Source organism: Penicillium angulare (assembly GCF_028827245.1).
Source record: "Penicillium angulare strain IBT 27051 chromosome Unknown utg000004l_segment0_segment0, whole genome shotgun sequence".
NCBI lineage: Eukaryota > Fungi > Ascomycota > Eurotiomycetes > Eurotiales > Aspergillaceae > Penicillium > Penicillium angulare.
Window position 1 is genome coordinate 2,554,760 of NW_026623163.1, and position 16,231 is coordinate 2,570,990.

Below are 16,231 nucleotides of genomic sequence, written 5' to 3' on the forward strand. Positions count from 1 at the left end.
ATGCATTCCTTGATTTAAGCTTCATTTTCTATTTCCATGTGTGCAGGTCCGCGGGTTCCAAGGTTCAACTTGAAGTTCTTACCTACTACTGCAGTGATGCCCAGGTGTCAATCCACCTTCCCACCCGACTCTCTGGAAATTTATATACCTATTTAACATTAAACCTTGGGAGGGCCACTCTAGGGCTGCCAGTAAACAGCAACTTCAAGTTGAAGAGGTCTAAAAACAGATATGATCATGTTTAGGCAAAATTCTACTTCTATTCTAGTGGATTGATGCTTCTAACTCAAAATTTGACCAAATCTTTGACCTGCACGACTTGACCAGTGCGGATTGCCTTGTTGGCAGCAATGCCGGTCAAGATGGACATGGCTCCGTCCACATGAGATGCAGCGCGATTTAAGCGATCAGGAGCTGGAGTCCCAAAAAGATCATTTAAAAGAACAGGATCTCCGCCACCGTGTCCTCCTTCCCCTTCAATAACTTCAACTTCGTATGGGGATGCAAACATCGGATGCACGGATATCTTAGTGTGTGCCACGGCGCCCTCTTTGTTTTGCTCTCCGCCAGCATTGACATAGGATTCTTCAAGTACATCCATTTCCAATCGGCCACCAGTTCCGTTGAAGCAGACCCGGAATCCTTCCCATGGACAGTATGCATTGAGACTATAAGTCATGATCGCTCCTGACTGATAGCTTACCAATACTCCCATGGTATCTTCAATGTTGATGCCGTCACCAAAAACACTCTGATCACGATAGTATCCATCTTCATGCTCAGCATCAAGATACATAGCTTTGAGCTGGGGATGCTCTTCCATATTAAGAGCGAAGGGGTCATCGGCTGCTGCTGAACTGCCATGAGCTCGGGAATAGAATTTCGTTTCTCCTCTGGCCTCGGCATTTTCTTTGCCATAGAATTTAAGATCGCCCTGGGCAAAAACAGTAGCTGGTTGACTTCCCAACCAGAAATTCACAAGGTCAAAATGATGAGTTGACTTATGGACCAAGAGACCCCCACTATTCCGCTTATCACGGTGCCAGCGTCGAAAGTAGTCCGCACCGTGTCGAGTGTTCAGAAGCCATTCAAAGTGTACCGAAGTTACTCTTCCAATTGCGCCGTCTAGTAATAGCTCGCGCACCTTGGTATTATGAGGCGCGTATCGATAGTTGAAGGTGACGCGTAATTGCTGCTGGGTGCTTTTGACAGCATCCAGGATCAACTGGCATTTATTTTCATCGACTGTCATGGGCTTTTCGCTCACAACATCGCATCCCAATTCCATAGCACGAATGATATATTGATGATGCGTTCGGTCAATAGTTGTCACAAGTACAACGTCAGGTTTGGTCTCTTCAATCATCCGATCGAAATCGGCCGCTTTGTAGGTAGGCAGTTTTGCTAATCCTAAATCATGAATTCGAGAATTCGCAACATCCATGCGGGTTTGGTTTGTGTCACAAAAGGCCACAAGACTTGCACTTTCTTTGAAGTCCTGAGCTATGGCGTTGTAAAAGAACCCAGCGCGACCCCCAGTGCCTACGACGGCATACCTTTTCGGAGCCATTTTCGTGCAAGAACCAGGTGGACTCTGGATTTCGAGTAACGGTCAAAAGACAAAAGCTTCAAGAATGCTGGGGAACGGGGTTCACTGCTCTAACCTCCCTCTAACATACAAACTTGCTAAGTTCCAAGCCACCTTATACCTACCCCTCAGCCAAGAAAAAGGACTGCCCCCACGAGGCTTCATACGCTAAGTTTTCCCATCAATCAGAGCATCGCCCGCATCCCCAGCTGTTCTCACACCCCACGCAATACAATGTGGAGCTAAACTGAGGGTCCATGTCCCCAGATAAGCTAACTTTCATATTCTTTGACAGGAAACCTGGCCCGGACTGCGGGTTAAGTACATCCGAACGATATGATCGTATTATCATGGCCGAACACGATGTGAGCCCAGTAGGAAGCATTGGAAAACAAGTTAGACAATTGAGAAAAAAGAAATTCGGATGAAATAAATTTCGATCTTAATGCGCATCTCCAAAAAAAAAAACTCAATTTATTGATAGCTATAGAAACTTTCTAATGGTTGCAAGGTTTGAAATTGCAGATACACCATAACGAGCAACTTCATTAGTAGTTGCCCACACAGCTTCCTCTCCGTCGGTAAAGTATTCTGGAGCAGAAGTTCTAAGGATGCTCCAATCATGACTGTTTTTGTATCCATCAGTGTTCAGAAACTGGTCCCAAGCTGCTCGGCCCAGGTCATTGTTGTCTTGCTCCACGGCTGCAAACGCTGTGAGGGTTGAATGGCTTTGTCTCCAAGTAGCGTGAGCTGGAAACTCAAAGCCAAATTCTTCAAGTTGCACCTTAGAGCCACCATTGTACGCTCGACAGTACGATAGGTAGACTTTGATAAATTTTGACACTGTCTCTGGATGTTCATTCCGAGCATAGTGAATCAATTCTGCGAAGATTTCTGGAAAGCCGAAAAGCATAGATAAATGCGAAATCGCCCATTCTGGAGTTGGAGGAGGGCATTCTTGTATGTCACCAGTATTTGGATTCAACAAGATTGCATTGTTCCCGATCCCGTGCTTGAGCTCGGATACTCCGTCGAGGAGCTTTATCAAAAGGTTTTTGGAATTCTCCCATCCTTCCGAGCGTCGCTCCCATGAAGTCAGCCATGAAGCTGCGAGTGGGCCACAGTCTAGACCAATATTTGTCATTGCAAATCCTTCGGGTACACCGGCGTGTTTCTGGACCTTACGATGGGAGTCCAAAGTTAACAAGGTATTTTGGCATTGTTGGAGCTCGGATATCAGGTCCCCTGTGCGCTCGTCGCCAGTGAGATAGAAATAAATGCGCCGATATAACACATTGGATATTCGTAGCTGCTTTGAGCTGTCACTAAAATGCTGAACACCATGACGAGTACCAAAGCCTTTGAGCTTTCCGGCGTGATATACGTCCACCTCGCCGGTGTGTCTTGTCATCGCCTCCGCCATTTTGAACACATCGGCCCTTCCGGTGTGGAGAAAGTATAGCCAAAGCCATAGATCTGTAGAGAGTTCTGAATTGTCCCAGGCAAATCCGCCGACATCATATCTCCAAGCATGTCGATAGGGATCATATGTATGTTGTACATCTCCGTGGTCCCAAAAACCATACCACCTGTTCTGCTCTATTTGACCATGGTAAAAATTGAACAGAAGATCCAGATTCTGCTGGATTTGGGCTTCCTTTGACGTGCTTTCAGTTCCTGTCACTGAAGCACTGGGAGCCCAGCACCCATGAAATGCACTTGCAGAATACATATGCTCAGACGTGGCGACCAGGCGAGGAGGGTCGCGAACTAGAGTCGAAAATTTGCTGAACTCATCATTTGACGGGGTAGAGGTGAATGGTCTCAGAAAGAATTGATTAGTTCTGCCGATTCCATTTGCGGATGCGAACCCAGGCTCAAAATCTTCATAAGTGACATTCAGGCCTTCTAGTTGCTTTTCATATGTATCCATACCCAGTCCGTCGTGATATGGCGTTGTTTCCAAAGGCTCTGCCGAAGGTGAGTACAGCCAAACAGTCATCGTTCCCTGATCGGACGCCAGGGTATTCAGATCCAACTGAGTAGGGTAGCGCTCCCAAAAGTCACACATGCCTACTGCCAGTCCTCCATTAAGAGCCGATCCTATATAAGCGGTCCCATCTGCTCGGCCCCCACCGGTGACTTTGACCCAAGAACATCCTGGCTTTGTGCGCTTTTTGATTGTAAAGCCATCCGAGGAGAGTTGGGTGAGTGAATATGATTCCCATGATGGAATGTAAGATAATCCCTTAGCAAGCTCTGTCCGAGTCCACTCATTTTCATTTAATGTAACTGTTCGGCCAGCTGCTTGATCAACTCGATTCTGGATAGTCGGGCCGTGGCGCAATCCAGTGAGTCCCTTGACTTCTTCCCGGAGGACGCCACCATTCGAACCTCCCAGACGAACATGACGATTATGTAGTTCCGTTTGTCCCAATGGGATGGCAAATTCAAGGCCCAGCGACGTTAATGGATTGTTTGAATCCAAGTCATGAATAAAAGAATGGACTATTCTGAGTGTCGAGGCATCGGAGTGAATGTAGAATCGCACATCAAACGGAAGATGAGATTCGCCATCGCTCTTAACCGCACCACTCACTTTGACGACTGCCCTTTTGAAGGTCTTGTTTTCAACTGCGACCGCGTCAACGCGAGTTGTATGAGGCTTTCCATTGATAGAAGCCACAATTGTAGCATTGGAGCAAATGATTTGCCCATGGACTTCAAGACTCTCCAGAATTGATGGACTGCCAGGCGAAGTAAACTTCAAGTGAAAGCCCTTTTGCGTTCTCACTGAAATTTGGGAAGCCTTGGATTTAACAGTGAGACCGTTTAGAGGCTCCTTTGGATGTGGTGCGCCTTTGACTTCATATTCCTCGCGATAGTCGATATCACCACATACTGAATGGGCGGTCCATCGAAGAGACCCATCAGCCCAATATGCGATTTCTCTGGAATCTAAAGGCGATTGGCTATCTCCACTTGTAATCACAAATGTCTGACCAGTAAAGTAGAGACCTCGGGGCCAAGGCATTCCAAAGGAAACGCCATGCTGTAGAGAATGGGGGCCGTTTCCATTCAGCCATCGCAAATTATCAGATGACATAATTGTTCTGCAAAATAAAGTAGTATGATCCCTGAATGCTCAATCACCTCACTGGTTTAATTGCCTAGTAACCGACGCGTACAAAGTACACTAAGGAGCTAGGGTGAAAATAAGCGATGCGGGGGCGCAGATGGCAGAAACAATGGCTTGCCCGTACGGAGCACCAGCCCGCATGTCTAGTTATAGGCGATATCAACTTTCATAGATGAGATAAATGGATATGAATACGAGATTAATTCAAGATTGATATTCAATAGCCGAAGTATTCCCGTTCCAACAAGCTGGTAAATAGAGCCAGTGGTGCCATAAAGCATAATTTCCCCTCATTCTATCCCTTTTCCGGCTAAATGGCTTAGGGCTCGGCATAGATGCGTCCGGATCAACATCAGATATGCCATGTTTTCGGTTGATTGATAGCCCGTGTGACCGTGGAAGTGGTGGAGTGCTGTGTCTAAGGCTTCCCCAGAAATCTAATTCCCCACATAATCCGGGGATGCGGAGTAAACAGAAAGCTTCGGTGAGAAACATTTCTTATATCCCATAAGCATTCCACAGAAAGCTTGTCAAAAAGTCTTAGGCTTGGAACGGTTCTTGATCGCATTCATACTTGACATCTTTTGCGAAATGGCCGAGCATCAGGAAGACGTTGCCGATAAAACCACCACTACTGTGATTGACAACAAAGACGAAGAGAAATATGCTTCTGCCGTCGACACCTTGAAGGGAGCTCAGAGAGCGACCGATGATGAACATGAAATGACTCTTCGTGAGGGTATTCGCAAGTACCCCAAAGCGGTGTTTTGGTCAGTTTTGTTCTCGATGGCTTTGATCATGGAAGGATTCGATCATGCATTCGTCAGCGGTTTCTTTGCGTTCCCTGCCTTTCAAAAACGATATGGCGAGCTGCAGAGCGACGGCTCTTACCAGATTCCTGCCGATATACAGTCTGGTATTAGCAACGGTGTCAATGCAGGTGAAATCATTGGTCTATTGATTAATGGTCTTGTCGCTGACTGGATTGGCTATCGTTGGGTCATGATGGTCTGTCTTACTCTCATGATGGCCTTTATCTTTCTTCAATTCTTCGCTACTAGTATCTATATGTACATGGGAGCTGAAATCCTACTGGGAGTACCATGGGGTGTTTTCCAAACTTTGTCAACCACATATGCGGCCGAGGTATGCCCCAATGTACTTCGACCGTATCTCACAATGTTGGTGTCGCTTTGCTGGAGTATTGGCTATCTTCTTGGCACTGGCGTGCTGCGTGCGTTTCTGTCATCAACTGGACAGTGGGCCTACCGCATCCCGTTTGCTCTTCAATGGGTTCTACCTATTCCTCTCGCCGTTGGTATCTTCTTCGCACCCGAGTCACCATGGTGGCTTACTCGCAAAGGTCGCACCGAAGATGTACGCAAGGCACTACATCGTCTACGCTCGAAAGACAGCTCGGAAGCCGAAATTGAGGACACGATCGCTATGATGGAGCATACAGTCAAAATGGAAAATGAGATGAAGGCATCTAGTTCATACTGGGATCTATTCAAGGGTGATAATCTGCGTCGCACGGAGATCACGGTGTTCACTTATCTCATCCAAGAGCTCTGCGCCCCACTAGTCTCCTACATTGTGTACTTTCTGGAACAAGCTGGGCTCACCTCAGCAGCCTCCTTTGACTTCGGCATGGGAGAATACGCACTAGCCATTATTGGTGTGTTTATTGCATGGTATTTGGTTCCGAAGACTGGCCGTCGAACACTGCTACTCACCGGTACGGCATTCATAACATTGACAACTTTCCTTGTTGGCTTCCTAGGAATTCCAAGCATCAGTACCCATCCAAACATTGGCTACGGAATTGGCAGCATTCTTCTGATTCAATATTTTGTTCTTTTCATCACAATCGGTCCGATCATCTACACCATCGTCACGGAGATCCCATCCGGCTTCGTTCGCACCAAAAGTGTCGCTCTCGCCCGTGCAGTCTATAATGTTGGTGTTCTTGTTTATGGCCAGCTCATTCCGCACATGGTTCAAAACGCCGCTTGGGATTGGGGAGCAAAGAGTGGATTCTTCTGTGGAGGTATCATGGGTATTGGTTTTATCTGGGCTTATTTCCGCCTTCCGGAGACCAAGAACCGAACATTCGCTGAAATGGATATTCTTTTCAAGAACAAGGTTCCGGCGAGAGACTTCAAAAAGAAGAAGGTCGATATTATCTCCGAAACTGTATCAGACGAATAAATTACGTGATAGTATGTACGGGTTGACAATGAATCATTGTCATAAAGTTGTTTATCATGTACTACTACAACTTGAACAAACATCATACTGATATGTGTAGTAGACTTATAGTACAATGCAGATGTGGGTACTATATTGGGACTCACACTTTATGTGACATACTATTAATACCAATCCCATGCATCTCTCAATTGGCTTTGCGCTGTTTGCGTCGATAAAGCTTGAAGCTCCTCCGTCTTGATTAAGACATCTAATAACGCTTCTTGTTCAAATCTATCTGTAACTCTATCGCCACCTATTAAATGAAGTCGTTAGGACTGTGCGTTTTTCGTATTGTATAATTGGGTACTTACACATCGACACTCCCATGCAGGCAGTGATCGGCCCAGGTGCTGTCTTATTCGAGAAGCCAATGCCACACAGGCTGAACATATTCTTCTTGATCTCCTCCTGTGATTAAAGTCAGTCAAGGGAGTAGTGCCCGAGATCACTGGAATGTGCAATACCTCTATTTCAGCGACTGCCTTTTTTTGCTTGGGCCCCATGCGAGGGACCCGTGGATCAAACGCAGCGAGAAGAATCTGGGCAAGATGCCAGTGTTGAATCGCCGTCACTGCGTTTAATTCATCGTCAGTACGCTTTCTAAGAGAATCGGTTAAGGATACATAGTGATAATACCGTGACAGTCGCCCAAGAACCATATTTGAGGAAATACTTCCTTTTTCGCGATGTCAGGCGCTTGGTAATATATCGGGTTGAAGCTCGGTGGCTTATAAGCATACCACTCCTCGCTGAACTTAATCAGCCTCTTATAAGACTCCATCCGTCGAGACTCATTTCCATAACAATAGGCTAAAATTTCGGCACAGTGTAGAACTATGCGGTTTGTCCATGTGGAATCATCCGCAGGTTCCATTGTCTTGTAATTCGACCCATCAAAGCAATGGAAGTCAAATTGAATACATCGTTGTTGAATAAATGCCGCGTGAATCTTCTGACGTATTCCTACCCAGAAAGCGGCGTTTTGGAGACCACAACTGTGTACTGCCGGCTCAGACTGAGCAGCGAGGAATAAGAGGGTACCTTTGAGATATGTCTCGTCATCGGCTCCAACAAGAGGTGCTTTTTATAAAATTGCTGTTAGAGTAGCAATCCACAGAGATTGAATGAAATGGAATATCTCACCATCTAACTCTTCATAGAATCTAAGAATTACCGACGCTGCTAGAAGGTTCTCATCTTTAACTTCAGATGCGTCGCCGGATAATGCCATGAGTTGCGAAATGCAGAGGTTTTGATACTCAAGCGCAACCTCAGGTCCGATATTTGGTCTTCTGTTTTGCATTGGCATTTTACTTCGAGCTTCGAGATTGTTTCGCCGACTGATATGCCGCGCAGATGCTGAGAAAATCGCGTAGAGGAGAGCTGGGCAACCTGCGGCCCTGTGGGGAGCAACTGTAGCAAAATGCCTGTCTAAATCACAAGTATCGAACTAAAATATAAATCAATCAAAACAATATTTACCTAAGACAACGAATTTCGATGGCACTCACCCATTGCGCAAGTTCCTCTATGAAATATCTCATGAGATATGCCTCTTTGACTTCTTGGTTGAAGAAATCGGCGATGAGCCCTGGCGATGACTCGATGGAGATAACAGAAGTATCTTGTATTTTAGGGGCACTCTCCACATTGTTGTCACAGTCCAAAGATGCGTCTAGGCATAGCTCTGCCCAATTCGAATTTGAACTGCCTTGCGGTATGGAACTTAATTCTTCGAGTTCATATATGGGAGATGGTGAGATACCGCCCTGTGACGATGAGATTGTAGAGCCAGCTTCAATTTCAGTTGACTTTCCATTGGATAAACCAGAAAGCAAAAACGATTCAAAATGACCATAATAATTTGCAAGGTCTATAGACTCATCAACAAACTGGAATCCTGTATAAAATAACTTCAATGTTAGAAGTTCATGAGATTGAAGGATATTAGTCCGAGTAAAGCTAACTTGAGGTCGATATACGAAGCCAGGGCTGATCGTCAGAGAATTGACCCTCGGCAGCATTCTTTATCACTAGGCCTGGAAATTCACATTTCTTATCCAATCGTTGACATCTTCCACATGTAGGCTTTTTCCCATCGCCTAATTACACGTGAGCAAAATTCTGTATGGGTGTGGCCATCAAGGAGTATCTAGGTTGATTACATTTGAGATGTCTTTCTGCAATAAAACTGTTAAATGGGTAGACTCAAATCAAATGATTGATTGATGAAATTTGCTTACGTCGGCAGGTATGACTATGAGAATTTCCACAAAAACATTAGCCTCCATCTTTTGTGATCGCAGCATCATTTCACCCACCATGGGCCCACGCTCGAAAGGGGCATTTCGTTTCTTGTTCTCACTATAACTGTCGAGATTTTCCAAAATGTTAATAATAGGCGATTTTCGCCCTTTGGCTTTCGGCGACCTTGGGATCCAAAATGATTAAGTACTATCGGCAGGCCCACTGCATAGATACCCCGCAACGGGGATATTTCCCTGCCGTGGCGCGCAAGGCAAATCTCCCCGAACCTGGTTTTTCCCCGCAACGCCTTTCAACTTTAATTGAAGCGATCTTCATCTGGGGTATCATGAAGCTCGAAAGCTTACACAAGTAATACATATACCAAGATTGAATGGAAAGGGGTAAATATTTGAATTTGTACAGATCATGACATCAGTTGACCACTTCAACGCCGTCCCAATGCTGCTTCCGGTCCATCCCGCATAAAACACCCAGCCGCCCAGTATTTGAACAAATATGAAGACATGTAGATACAGGTGAGATTAATGAGCAATTAGAGAAAAGGAAAATGGTTGAAAGAAAGAAGGTAATAAGCTACAACGGGCTTACGCCCGAGCGAAAGGCCGAGGTTTCCAAGTAGGGCGATCGAAACCTACTTGGGTTTGTCTGCCTCCGGGGGTGGGAGAGCGAGGTGGTTTTCGGAAATCGGGATATAAAGCAGTTTCCATGTCCATTAAGACAGCTCGCTGAGGCTCTGGTGAGGCCCAGCCATTCGCTTTGCCTCGGGATTTCACTGAAGAACGTGGGATGGGAGCTTTGGTGGTAGTCGTGGAGCTTGATTTCTCTTTGATGATCTCACGTAGTTCTTTGTCATCCTTGGTGATTTGAGCTTTAATCAGGGCGACATCATTGGATGCTTGGAGGGCGGACATGACAGACTCGCGCGGTTCGTATGTGTATTTTTCGGGAGAGGGGGGCGAAATGGGTGTGATAGAGGGATCCAAGAAAGCCTGCTGATCTTTGTCTAAGAGCTGGGCAATGTCCAAGGTTTCGCCGTGGGGGATTTTGTGAGGATGAGAAGGCGTGATACAGTCCATATCGACTTCTTTGCGTAGCACATGATCAACATCAACGGCAGAAAAGTAGGCACAGGATTGAGGCAGGTCATCGATTCCCACTTGTTGAGAAAAGATGGCACGCGTCCAGACGTTGGCAATTTGTAATGCCATAGCTGCACGATACCTATCTTCATCCTTAACCATGTAGCGGATTTCGTCATGGACTGTAATGGCTAGGCGAGCTTGGATGTTGAATCGTCTGATCAGATAGTCCATGCCAACAATCAAAAGGTGTAGATAGTCAACACCGGAAGATTGAATGGCCCAGTTAATACGAGATGTCATGAAACTGCCCTTATTGATAAAGCGGCGCATGAGAGCTTCAGTAATACCAGCGCCAAGAGCGGGAGTTCGCGGTCTTTCTTGGTCGGCGAATTCCTCCAACTTATTGAACACAAAAGATTCGGTGCCGCCTCGCCAAAAGGGTGTTTCGCTGAGGAGGCGTCTTGAGGTTCGCGTACCCTTCGTTTCCTTGTATAGGTTGGCGGCTGTCTCTTGTGTTTGCCGTTCTGTCAAGGTTGGATTGAACTGACGAAGGAGAGTGGCAGCAAACCTGACGCCCGCGCCGTAAATGCGCCCATAGTTGAACACTTTGGCATCATTTCGAGAGATGCCCAAGATCTGCGCACTTCGAGAGTGCAGGTCGGTACCTTGAGCTTTAGAGCCTTCCAAGGTCATGAATCCGATCGCGTTTCCTCCATGTATCTGGAAGGAGGCATCCCCAACTAAGCTGGCAATCCATAGTTCCTGTGAGTCAACATCGGCGCCCACAAACGAGTGTCCCGGTGGTGCCTTGATCATAGCCTTGAGCTCTGAGCCAACGCGGTTTCCTTTGGCATTACTCGCCGTAAGCCATGTATTCTCCACAGCACGACGAGTGATCGTTCCCATAGGAATTACCTGAGGCAAAATAAACCCTATGCGATTATCGTTCTTGTCGGAAATGTCCCCCTTTTGGATTTGGTCTTGATAGACTACCATCTGACTCATGATTCGATCTCGGGCGCTGATCCAATAAGAGCAAGAAGCATTCATTTCCAAAGCCTCCTTGGCAAGCTCGTACTGAGACGATAAGATCCCACGTTCGAAATACTGCATGTAGCCTTTACCCAAGGGATTTGTACATCTAGCCAGAGGGCCATCCTTGTGTGGAACTTTGAAGTAGGCGTTCTTCCTGTCATCTCTCAATTGCACATTCTTTTCTTCGGTCATGTCACAAAGGACAACAGGTTGATTTTCATATTTTTTTACTTGGTCTCGGGGAACTCTAAACGTCCATCCATGTTTGTCAGACCAAACTAGGGGATAGCCGTCCCAGGATAGCTTGAGCAAAATAGGCGCAATTCGGGTTCGCACAGTCAGATTAATGTTGGCGGTGCTTGAAGGGAACAAATCTTTGTACCACTTGGGCATCCCGGGCTTCTTCTGCCGCGCTGCTGGGCGTGGAGGGTCGTTCTTCTTTTTTCCTTTAACCATTTTGATTTCTTGGCCAGACCAATCCAATTGCTGTAACCAAGGATCATTTGTATAAACATCCGCCTGGCCCTTAGCTTTCAATGCTTCATTGCATAGCTCAAGTAATTTCCGCTGAACAGCGTCCAGGCGTTTATGATATGTTTCCTCAGCTTGAGTGAGATATTCCTGCCATGTCTGATTGACAGGAAGAATAACCGAAGAGAGGTGTCGCAAGGCGCCAAAGCTGACGGGATGGGGGCATGTTTCGAGGAAGTTCGGAAACACTTTGCGGTAGACACGATGTGTAATTGCCACATCGGCTGCGCAGTAGTCTAGGAGCTCCTCGAGTTTTGTCAAAAGTGATTCTCGATCAAGCTCTCCGAAAAAATCCCGTTGTGCCTTGTCGATAGTCACGTCGCAATGAAACTTTGCCACGTCGCGCAAAGAATTGACCGAGCTTCGACCCACCCACAATTCCTCTTCCTCTTCTCGGAGCATATTGTTCTCAAGAAGAGAAGCCAATTCCATAGAATTGTGTTCGCTGGCAATTTTGTCGCGGAGGTCTTTGTTCTTCTTGTGGCGCATCCATGTCGGTCTTTGTTGAGAACACATGCCGTTCACGGCTACGTGGAGTGACATTGTGTCAACAAAAAAGTTATTAGACTGGCGCATATCATATTCCTCAAGGACACGAGCTCGATCGTATCCAATATTATGACCCACCACTATGCGCGGTTTTGATGGGTCGCCGAGTGGTATCAAATGAATCTTTTCTTCCGTTTCGCCCAAGAGCCATGGCGAAATCCATGCGTACCAAGTAGTAGGACTCACAGCACAAGCCATCACCGCAAATGAATTATCCTTGTACATGACCTCGGTATCGAATGTAAGCATAGCTTCGTCAGGCGCATCCACGGGCTCCGATGAGCCATCTGAGTTGTATTTCGTCCATCCGCTGCGTTTCTCCCATTTTCGGGGCTGCGCGGGGCAGTTCACGGTTGCGAAGTGCTTTGCGTATGTGAGGTAGGGCTCCGACGCATCCATGCCGAGTTTATAGAAATGTTCGTCGAGAGTCTGTCCTTGAAGTGGTGGCAAATCAAAGGCGATTGGGGTTCCCCCTGATTGAGACTTTCCTAAGAGGTCATGTCTAGCCAGATGGTCCTTAGACAAAGCAACGAGTTCCGGATCCGGGACGCGACCCTTCCTTGGGAAGACCTGAGGGTGTACATAATCGCTGAGCTGCTGAACGCCAATCTCGTTGAACCTAGGGGACGCGGGGACTTCGCTGCGGTTAGTGGGATGTTATGATGTGGGCGGGCGCAACCTGCCTTGATAACAACGGACGACATACCTTGGAGCGATTTTTTGAGCGGAGATTCATTACCAACAGGGTTACTGTATTGACGGTTAAAATGCACAACTCTGGGGAATTCCCATAGCTGCGCATGAAGCGGCGCTGGCCGCAACTGCAGGCGCGCAGACCTCACAAACCCCCTGGCATAAGGCGTGTAGAAGGAATGGCAGGATAACATGTTCTGTGAGCATAAAATCAATATTGAAGTGCAATCAGGTCATGATATCGTCAACAAGACTGCAGCCCTGGGCTGCCACTTGACAGGGTGTGAGAGACAATTTGTAAGTGTAAGTTGGTCCTTGCTTTCCAATCTGCATTATCGCTTTCCTATCGCGATATCTGAGCGTCATGTCCGGATATCGGATTAACTGTATATCCGGCTCTTATCGATTGCCACGATAACAACCGCTAATCATGAACCTAATCGCTTTTAAACTTACATTGTATTCTTTGGTGCTGCTGGTCATTATTCCGATCCTTGTCTTCTTCATAAGCCCGCTCTCACCGGCTTACTTCTTGTCTTGCTAGAATTTTGTGTCACCTTTCCCACCTCAACATACAATGAGTCGCAGGGATTCCGTCGTTGACCTTACCTCTACACAGGCCCATAATTTGCCATCATCACAGGCAACATCCCGTGGCGTTAAGCGCAGGCGAAGTAGGGATGGGTCATATCTTTCAATTTCACCCGAGTCTCAGGGCGAAGATATCGAATCCATCGATCTAACTGACCCACAGGCCAATTCATCTCTGGCCAAGACGCTCGCCAAGCAGCGTGAGGATGCTATCAAAGCCCAGCAATCAAAAGACGAAGATAAGACGCATTCTATACTCGAAGCCTACAAGTGCCCTGTATGCATGGATACACCGGAGGATGCAACAAGTACAGCTTGTGGTATGTTCTCATCGCCTCCCTCTACAGCTTATCATTCTTTTACTTATCAGCTCTGTACTATAGGACATTTATTCTGCCGCCGATGTATAATCGAATGCCTAAACCGCGCCGACGATCAAAGAACCGATTCATCCAAACAAATAAGAGGCACTTGTCCTGTGTGTCGGAAATCTCTCACCAGGAATGAAGCAGCTGGACCTCGAAGAAGCTTGATCCCTCTCCAGCTCAAGCTAATGACGAAGAAGCGCAACGTTATCCAACCCACCGAAGCTTAGTCCATGGAATTTGGTGATAGCATTTACACAGCACTGCATACTGAGGCGTTGAAAGACTGATTATATTTTGCCTACGAGGGATTTGAACGCATTATGAAATGATTTACCATGACAGTATCTCCTGAGTAGAAAAAACCTGCCCAAGCCCACATCGGGCCTCATATGAAAAACCAAATCAACTACGTCTCTGGCCTACGCAGTTTCCTACATGGATATGATCTTGTGAGTGACGAGGTATCTATTTGTTACAGGGATTCGGAGAGTGTGCCTAATAATACATGCGGAAATAATCAACGTTTCCTTCAAAACATGGTACCCAACCTTGGAACGAGATTGTTCGTAAATGATTCAACACGAAGTCTTATCGGGCGGCGTATCATTCAACCCACTCATACTCAGGGAGAGGATAACTTTCCGCGCTGCTAAATGCAGCACCAAAAAACTTCTCGATCATTTCCACAAGCTTAACCCAACAAAGGAAAGCAAAAACATGGTTTCTCAGCCATAAGCCCCAGGCCGTCTGTGGTCCGAGGATTGTTGAAAAGAATGAGGGGACTTTTTGCATCTCCTTGATCAGCGGCCTCATCTCCGTCTCATATCCCTCAAGGGCCTTGCTAATATCCCCCTTGTGTTTGCAAACCTCGCCTGCAAGTACATAGGCGCCGGCCATAGCAATAGTGGTTCCAGTCCCGGTAGGCCCCGGCGCATATCCCGCATCTCCGACGAGGACAAAGCGTCCATTAGATAGAGCTGGGAGTTTGACCTGCATGAATTCGTGAGCGTAGAAATCCTTAGACTTCATCATGCATTCTAAAATTTCGTCGCACTTCCATCCTACCCCATGATAATACTCATAAACATATTCCTTGACAGCTTCTTCTCCGCGTTTCCTGGCCTCCCGGAAAAGAAGAATGTTGTTTGAATCGGACTGAGGCTTAATTCCCATAAAGGCGACTCGGTTCCCACCACCTGGTGCATGTCCAGCACCCATAAAGCGTCCCCCGACCGCGCTGTATGCGTGACCAACTTTACTTCCATCGAGGAAGTCCTTGTCAAGGGTGCAAAAGGCGGCCCAGCTGTTCAAGGAGACGGTGTAGTCTCTAACTCCGCAATCAAGGCCAATAGCTCGTGTACTGGATGTAGCTCCGTCACACGCAACAACAAGATCAAACTGTGCCGTCGAAAGTTTCCCTGTGAACTCAACTGTAACAGGTCCATCTTCGTTCGGATTTTGCTGAATTGAAGCGACTTGCTCCCCAAAAACGTATTCGACATTTCTATGACTTGCTGTCATGTCATATAAGATCTTTCCTAGATCTCCACGTAGAATCTCATATTCAGATATGAGTGATTGTTTATCTGGGTTGCCGCTTGGTTTGATAACTCCATATGGTCGTCCATCAGAGCGAACAATGCTGATACCATCTAGCTCCCATCTTTTCGCTCGAACGCTAGTTTCCATGCCTGGCATTTTTCGCATAACAGTAACGCCAGCTAATCGAATATCAACATTTTGTCCACTGGTACGCAGCTCTGGAAAACGCTCGATGACAGTAACCTTAGCTCCAGCTTTGGCGAGCCAGTACGCCGCTGTGGGGCCTGCAATAGATGCGCCCACAACAAGAACATTTAATTGAGGCATACTCATGGGGGTTGTTTTGAATTGAAGAAAAACTGTGAAGACGACTTGGCACTGGTAATAACGCAGCTTTAAGTACCAGCGCATGGGGGCCCGCCTTGCATTGCAGTGCTATACAACCTCGGGCGGTAGTCGGGCCCGAGCTTGTTTTGACCCCGAGCCTAAGGAACCTTGAACAAGCCAAAGCAGGGCAAAGAAACCAATGATGACTCATTCTCGTAAATCTGACGGCGTGATAAGGATATGAGGAGAACTGAATCTCCGGATT

At 46.8% G+C, this 16,231-nt stretch overlaps 6 protein-coding genes across 6 annotated transcripts; 2 read left to right on the forward strand and 4 right to left on the reverse strand.

Moving 5' to 3' along the window:
* Nucleotides 1–286: 286 nt before the first annotated feature.
* On the reverse strand, nucleotides 287–1,570 carry N7478_004893 (Gfo/Idh/MocA family oxidoreductase; the record flags this gene model as incomplete). The annotated part of the gene is made up of 1 exon (XM_056921107.1): nucleotides 287–1,570. One exon carries the CDS (start codon nucleotides 1,568–1,570, stop codon nucleotides 287–289), a length of 1,284 nt encoding a protein of 427 aa, XP_056779144.1.
* A 502-nt stretch (nucleotides 1,571–2,072) lies between these two features.
* On the reverse strand, nucleotides 2,073–4,694 carry N7478_004894 (polysaccharide lyase family 26 protein; the record flags this gene model as incomplete). Its single annotated transcript, XM_056921108.1, has 1 exon — nucleotides 2,073–4,694. The coding sequence occupies one exon, from the start codon at nucleotides 4,692–4,694 to the stop codon at nucleotides 2,073–2,075; it is 2,622 nt and encodes an 873-aa protein (XP_056779145.1).
* A 624-nt stretch (nucleotides 4,695–5,318) lies between these two features.
* On the forward strand, nucleotides 5,319–6,938 carry N7478_004895 (putative MFS alpha-glucoside transporter; the record flags this gene model as incomplete). Its single annotated transcript, XM_056921109.1, has 1 exon — nucleotides 5,319–6,938. One exon carries the CDS (start codon nucleotides 5,319–5,321, stop codon nucleotides 6,936–6,938), a length of 1,620 nt encoding a protein of 539 aa, XP_056779146.1.
* Nucleotides 6,939–9,832: 2,894 nt separating this feature from the next.
* Nucleotides 9,833–13,332, reverse strand: N7478_004896 (DNA-directed DNA polymerase gamma MIP1; the record flags this gene model as incomplete). Its single annotated transcript, XM_056921110.1, has 2 exons — nucleotides 9,833–13,080; nucleotides 13,152–13,332. The coding sequence occupies 2 exons, from the start codon at nucleotides 13,330–13,332 to the stop codon at nucleotides 9,833–9,835; spliced, it is 3,429 nt and encodes a 1,142-aa protein (XP_056779147.1).
* A 383-nt stretch (nucleotides 13,333–13,715) lies between these two features.
* On the forward strand, nucleotides 13,716–14,324 carry N7478_004897 (uncharacterized protein; the record flags this gene model as incomplete). Its single annotated transcript, XM_056921111.1, has 2 exons — nucleotides 13,716–14,049; nucleotides 14,113–14,324. The coding sequence occupies 2 exons, from the start codon at nucleotides 13,716–13,718 to the stop codon at nucleotides 14,322–14,324; spliced, it is 546 nt and encodes a 181-aa protein (XP_056779148.1).
* Nucleotides 14,325–14,700: 376 nt separating this feature from the next.
* Nucleotides 14,701–15,972, reverse strand: N7478_004898 (uncharacterized protein; the record flags this gene model as incomplete). Its single annotated transcript, XM_056921112.1, has 1 exon — nucleotides 14,701–15,972. The coding sequence occupies one exon, from the start codon at nucleotides 15,970–15,972 to the stop codon at nucleotides 14,701–14,703; it is 1,272 nt and encodes a 423-aa protein (XP_056779149.1).
* Nucleotides 15,973–16,231: the final 259 nt, after the last annotated feature.